Here is a 7,021-nt window from a genome sequence, read left to right as displayed (position 1 = left end):
TCTTCCAGTTGAGTCCTAGCCCTGAGGGGTTCTCCAGGCCCCTTCCCTACCCCCTGAACTCTTGAGAGGGTGGACCAGGCTTTCTCAGCCCCCCTGGATACCCTTCTCTACCAGACACCTCTCAGCCTCCGAAAAATAACCTGGCCCCATATCTAACCCTTTAGATACCCCACCCCCTTCTCCAGCCCCGCTAGGGGGCCCCACCTCTCCTTCCTTCCCCAGAACTCCTGTAGATTGTGGACACCCCACCTTCAGGCTATTCTTGGCAGCTCTAGGCACTCCCAAGACACCTCTCAGCCTCTTTACAAACTCCTGGCTCTGTAGCCACCGCTTAGATGCACCAACCCCTTTCCTAGATCCACAAAGGGGCTCCAACCCCCTTATCTTCTCCCCAGAAGTCTTGAGGGTTTGGACAACCCTCCTCACCTCTCTCAGTTCCTTCAGAATCCCCCTCCAGACACTCTCAGCCTCTTGCAAACACCTCTGGTTCCATTTCTACCCCTCCGGATGACCCGATACCCTCTCCAACCCCACTAAGTGGTTCCAGTCCCTTCTTCCTTCCCTCAGAGCTCCTGAGAGTGTGGACAACTCCCCAGTGTTTCTTGCTTCATCCTAGACACCCCCAGATACCTCTCAGGCAGTGCTGACCCCTCTAGAATCATCTCAGTCTCTAAACACTCCCTCGGATCCTTTTTGGCACCTCTAGACGCTCCTCTTCTGCTCCTCTCCATGTCCCCTAGCCCCTTCTCACTCCCTCAAGACATCGCCCTGGTCCCTCTAAGACCCTCTACATGTCCCCCAAGCCCTTGCCCATCTCTCTAGTTCCTCCTCCCGGTTCCTCTTGGCCTCTCTAGACACCCCCAGTTTCCTTGTGCGAGTGGCCCAGGGCCTCTCCAAGCCTCCACCATCCTGGAGACAGCCACATTCTCCTAAAGGCCACCCCCCCCAAGTCTCCGTGGGCCTGGGGCGCGGCAGGATGGCAGCAGGCGTGGCCACATGGCTGCCTTTTGCACGGGCGGCCGCGGTGGGCTGGCTGCCCCTGGCCCAGCAGCCCCTGCCCCCCGCGCCGGGGGTGAAGACATCTCGAGGGGATGAGGTTCTGGTGGTGAACGTGAGCGGACGGCGCTTTGAGACCTGGAAGAACACGCTCGACCGCTACCCAGACACTCTGCTGGGCAGTTCAGAAAAGGAATTCTTCTATGACGCCGACTCAGGCGAGTACTTCTTTGATCGCGACCCAGACATGTTCCGGCACGTGCTTAACTTCTACCGCACGGGCCGACTGCACTGCCCACGGCAGGAGTGCATCCAGGCCTTTGACGAAGAGCTGGCCTTCTATGGCCTGGTGCCTGAGCTCATGGGCGACTGCTGCCTCGAAGAGTACCGGGACCGCAAGAAGGAGAACGCCGAGCGCCTGGCGGAGGACGAGGAGGCTGAGCAGGCCGGGGACGGCCCATCCCTGCCAGCTGGCAGCTCCCTGCGGCAACAGCTCTGGCGGGCCTTTGAGAACCCACACACGAGCACCGCAGCCCTCGTTTTCTACTACGTTACCGGCTTTTTCATCGCTGTGTCGGTCATCGCCAACGTGGTTGAGACCATTCCGTGCCGCGGCCCTGCACGGCGGCCCCCGAGGGAGCAGCCCTGTGGCGAGCGCTTCCCGCTGGCCTTTTTCTGCATGGACACGGCCTGTGTACTCATATTCACAGGTGAATACCTTCTGCGGCTGTTCGCGGCCCCTAGCCGTTGCCGCTTCCTGCGGAGTGTAATGAGCCTCATCGACGTGGTGGCCATCCTGCCCTACTACATTGGGCTCCTCGTGCCCAAGAACGAAGATGTCTCGGGGGCCTTTGTCACCCTGCGGGTGTTCCGGGTGTTCCGTATCTTCAAGTTCTCCAGGCACTCACAGGGCTTGCGGATTCTGGGCTACACACTCAAGAGCTGTGCCTCTGAGCTGGGCTTTCTCCTCTTTTCCCTTACCATGGCCATCATCATCTTCGCCACTGTTATGTTTTATGCCGAGAAGGGCACAAACAAGACCAACTTTACTAGCATCCCCGCGGCCTTCTGGTATACCATTGTCACCATGACCACACTTGGGTGAGTGCAGACCCTGTGTGGGGAGCTGCCTGATCAGTCAATTACACTCACCTTTTCTGTAAAATTAAAAAGGTTAGATAAATGATCTCTCTCTCTCTATTTGAACTTCAATTTGGTCATCTGTAAAAAGTGAGGGAGTTGGATTAATCTCCAAATCCCTCCCAGCTCTGACAATGCCTTAATTTTCAGGTCAGGAGACTTGGGTTCAACGATGGTCTTAGCTGCACTCTTTCTGTTGACCTTGTTTTCTCTGGGCTAGTTTTCCCCTCTGCAAAATGAGAAATGATGATCCCTTCAACATCCAGAGGGGATTCAGTGACATCATGGTTATGAAAGTTATCTGACTGTTTCTGGTGCAGGATAAATAGATATTCGCTTTCTATCACCCCTTTTTCCATCTTGAGGACCCATGTCTCTCAACCCTTTAGATTCATCTGCTGTGTGGGGCACTACCTCTGTGGCTCGGTGATTCCTTGATGTTTCCCCAGAACAAGATATTTTCAGCATCATTTTTTTTTTTTACTGCCAGTCCTTGAGAGGAAATGGGATAAGCACATCAAATGAAATCACCAAACTCATGTTGCTCTTAAAGACATTGTCTAGGGCAGATAACTGTGGTCCTTTTCTAAATTCCTATCACTGGGATTAGGTATGCAGTTGCTGCTCAGTATCTGTTGAACGGATACATTGGGATTACTCAGGACCTTAGTAGTAGAACAGAAAAATTGATTTGAGGTTTCTAAAAAGTAGAAATTAACTCTGGTTGGAGTTTCAGGATTGTATTGACAAATACTGAGCACTGAGAACAGGTTGGAACTGGGTATTTTGATGTCTTTTTATCCTATTCAGTCCTCACCCTGGGAGGATGTCTCATAGTTGAGGACACAGTCAGAGATGGTACATCACAGAGCCAGAAATGGCCAAGTTGGAGAGACTTTTATTTTTATTATTTATTTATTTATTTATTTTTTTGCGATATGCGGGCCTCTCAGTTGTGGCCTCTCCCGTTGCGGAGCACAGGCTCCGGACACGCAGGCCCAGCGGCCATGGCTGACGGGCCCAGCCGCTCCGCGGCATGTGGGATCCTCCCGGACCGGGGCACGAACCCGTGTCCCCTGCATCGGCAGGCGGACTCTCAACCACTGCGCCACCAGGGGAGCCCTGGAGACCCTGGAGAGACTTTTAAATGAGTCAAAGTAAAGAATAAGGAAGAGGCATCCTGGGGGAGGGGGTGGGGGCAAAGGCCTAGAGGCTGAAGACTGCAGAGGCTGCGTTTCTGTGGAGGGGATCTGATTGGTCCCGTGGTTAGAACAAGAGTATGCTGTGTGATTTTGAGCAAATAAGTTATGGAACCTTGCTGAGCTTCACTCCCCCCACCCCCAACCAAACAAGTTGGTAAGAGTGGCTCTGCTCCATCTCCATGGGAGGGGGGGTGGTATGGAGAAAGGGAGGGAGGAGTTTCAAGGCTCCCCCTCTATTTTTTAATATGAGGACAGTTTCAAGGCTTCCCCTGGGGGAATAGGATGGGGTGCTACCTAGAGAAGGTAAGACAGACACAAGCAAAACCAACAGAGCACTGCTCCCAGGACTCAGAGCCCCTTAGCTGGCTTGTGGTGGTGGGACTCTCTCTCCGGGAGGCTATATTTACTGCCTGTGACTTCCTCCTTCCCCCCATGCTTGGTATTAATAGATTTCCAGCTGACTCAGATGCCCGGTGCACGGCTTGGATGGGGGCAGCAGACAGTAGGGGCTGAGGGCCCATTTCTCATTTGACCCCCACTGGTGGCCAGAGAGGTCATTCCCCAATTTTTGCAGAGCAAGAAACTGAGACCATAGAGTTTGAATGCCTGGCCAGGGTCACAGAGTGAGTCAAGTTGGATGGGATGCAGTGGGGGACTGAGGGGTGGGTGGGTATTTTTCTTGACCTTGGCTTACCTCCCCCGGCCCCAGCTATGGAGACATGGTGCCCAGCACCATTGCTGGCAAGATTTTCGGATCCATCTGCTCACTCAGTGGCGTCTTGGTCATTGCTCTGCCTGTGCCAGTCATTGTGTCCAACTTTAGCCGCATCTACCACCAGAACCAGCGTGCTGACAAGCGCCGAGCACAGCAGGTAACTGCACCTTCCATCTGAGTACCTCCTATTCCCCACACCCCAAGCCAGTCTACTCCTATGTTTGCCTACCTGACCTTCTATCTCCTCCTCTCTCTGTAGAAGGTGCGCTTGGCAAGGATCCGGTTGGCAAAGAGTGGTACCACCAACGCCTTCCTGCAGTACAAGCAGAACGGGGGTCTCGAGGTGGATAGGGGCCTGGATTGGGGTGGGAGGTGAGCAGTGACGGGAGGAGGAAGGTGCTCACCTCATCTCTCTGCTCTATCCACTCCAGGACAGCAGCAGTGGGGAAGAACAGGTGCTGTGTGTCAGGAAACGTTCTGCTTTTGAGCAGCAACATCACCACTTGCTGCATTGTCTAGAGAAGACAACGGTGAGGCCTAATGAGAGGTGGTGTGGCAGAATGAAGGGGGTCCCTTTGCCACCAAGCCAGCTCCCTCCTGGGATGGGAGGCTCACTACTAATTGTGGAAATCACACAGGGCTTCCCGGAAGAGGCCCAAGTAGAGCTGAGCCTTGAAGGATGGGCAAGGGAAAGGAAGAGAGAGCGACTTACAGAAGGGAAGGAATGGCCTAAGCAAAAGCCTGGGGGTGAGGTCAGCTTCCTTGTGGTGCCCTGTGACCATGCCTCCCTTCTGCCCACAGTGCCATGAGTTCACGGATGAGCTAACCTTCAGTGAGGCCCTGGGCGCTGTCTCGCTGGGTGGCCGCACCAGCCGCAGCACGTCCGTGTCCTCCCAGCCAGTGGGGCCTGGCAGCCTGCTATCCTCTTGCTGCCCCCGCAGAGCCAAGCGCCGTGCCATCCGCCTTGCCAACTCCACTGCCTCGGTCAGCCGTGGCAGCATGCAGGAGCTGGACACGCTGGCAGGGCTGCAGAGGAGCCCTGCCCCTCAGAGGTAAGCATGCTGACCTGCTGTGCAGCCCCTCTCCCGGGGGAAGCTCAGAGCTTGGACCAAGCGGTCTGAGATTCCATGACTCCAGGCCTCCTAGCAAGTCAAGCGCAAACCCAAACTCCTCCATGCTGGAAGCTTGGGCTTATCTTGTCTGGAACTCCTCATTTTTCATTTGTACTTTCAATAAACATTTATTGAGCATCTACTGTATGCTAGGCACAATTTGGGGCATTTTGGAATTCACTTTAGTTTAGGAGTTTAGTTCAATTTTGGCAGTAAATAGAACAGACAGAAATCCTGAGCTTATGGAACTTCTATTCTAGTGAGATGAGACAGTTAAAAAACAAATACACAGATGATGCAGTGTGTTAAGTGCCAAGGAGAAAAATAAATCAGGGATGGAGGATAGAGAGTGTAGAACAGGGTGTGATGCAGTTTTAACAGTGTGGTCGGGAAAGGTTTTGCTGAGGTGACGTCTGAGCTGAGATCTGAAGGAGGAGAGGGAATGAGCCATGTGGATACCTAGAGGGAGAGCTTTCCAGGCAAAGCAAACAGCCTGTGCAAAGGCCCTGAGGCAGGAATGGGTCTGCATGTTAGAGACAGCCAGGAAGCTTCTGTGAGTAGAGTGGAGTGAGTGAGGGGGAGAGTGGTAGGAGGTAAAATCAGAAAGGAACAGGGACCAGATTGTGTAGATCTTACAGTAGACTGTTGTGAGGACTCTGGCACTGCAAGGAGTAAGCACAATAGATAACACTTTGATGTGTGTGCTCATTATGTAGCAGACACTACTCTGAGCATTTTGTATCATTTATTATCTTATTTAATCTCCACAACATCTCTGTGAGGTAGAAAACATTGTTATTCCCATGCTACAGATGAGAGAAGAGAGGTTTAGAGTGGTTGAGGTGGGATCAGGACTATTTGACTCCAGAGCCCTCACTCTGCACCACCATAATTGAGGGTGCAGGGGAAGCATTTAGCACAGTGCCAGGGACCCAGTAGGCACTCAATAAATGTCATGATTGACATGGCAAGTATTAAGATGACTTTTTAAGAACCTTCCATCTTCCCACCCTTATCCACAGCCGCTCAAGCCTCAATGCCAAGCCCCATGACAGCCTTGACTTGAACTGCGACAGCCGGGACTTCGTGGCTGCCATCATCAGTATCCCCACCCCTCCTGCCAACACCCCAGATGAGAGCCAACCTTCCTCCCCTGGCGGTGGTGGCAGTGGGGCCAGCAGCACCCTCAGGAACTCCAGCCTGGGTACCCCTTGCCTCCTTCCCGAGACTGTCAAGATCTCTTCCCTATGAGGGACGGGCCTGCCCATACAGCGCGCTCTCCCAATTCTTGGGGGCTCCCTTCCAAAGCCGTATTTTGGGGACGCAGAGAAGGGCAGCCTGGGGACCCCTTCTGCCCCCCACTGAGAACTATGCAATGGAGTTTCATGGAATGGCCCACCTGGTGGGGAAATAGCCAGGGAAAGGGAAACTTCCCCTACCCCAGACAGTTTTCCCTGTGGGAGCTGAAGCACTGGGCTTCCTCAGGCCCCCAGCCTCCTTGCTCCAGCACACTGGGACTGGCCCCTCTACCCAAGCGGGCCTCCTGCATGCTCCTCCCCTCAGGAGTTCTGGCCCAAGAAGAAGAGGTGAAACTTCCTCTTCTCTCTGGCTGAGCTGTGGAGGTTTGGGGGTTCAGAGAAGAGAACCCTCACTTCTGATCTGGCCTCTAGAAGAAGTCCCCACCCTCCACCAGGCCCAACAACTCTCAAATTCCGAAGCTTGGAGTGCCACCACAGGCTTCTTGGGCTGTGGCCTCAGCAGTGACCTTGGTTCAGGGGTCAGGCTGCCTTTCCCAACACACACAGATAGCACAAACACCACCCCCCTTCCCTGGCTGCTGGAAATGGGCCCCTGCA

General features: G+C 54.0%; 1 protein-coding gene across 1 annotated transcript; it reads left to right on the top strand.

The window, feature by feature from the left end:
- Positions 1-976: 976 nt before the first annotated feature.
- KCND1 (potassium voltage-gated channel subfamily D member 1) lies at positions 977-6,416 on the top strand (the record flags this gene model as incomplete). The annotated part of the gene is made up of 6 exons (XM_079727286.1): positions 977-2,097; positions 4,048-4,210; positions 4,313-4,396; positions 4,485-4,583; positions 4,855-5,105; positions 6,188-6,416. The coding sequence occupies 6 exons, from the start codon at positions 977-979 to the stop codon at positions 6,414-6,416; spliced, it is 1,947 nt and encodes a 648-aa protein (XP_079583412.1).
- Between the last annotated feature and the right edge of the window lie 605 nt (positions 6,417-7,021).

This window comes from Hyperoodon ampullatus, assembly GCF_949752795.1.
Source record: "Hyperoodon ampullatus genome assembly, chromosome: X".
Taxonomy (NCBI): Eukaryota; Metazoa; Chordata; class Mammalia; order Artiodactyla; family Ziphiidae; genus Hyperoodon; species Hyperoodon ampullatus.
Note: the sequence above shows the minus strand (reverse complement) of the source record. Positions and strands in the feature narration are given on the sequence as shown.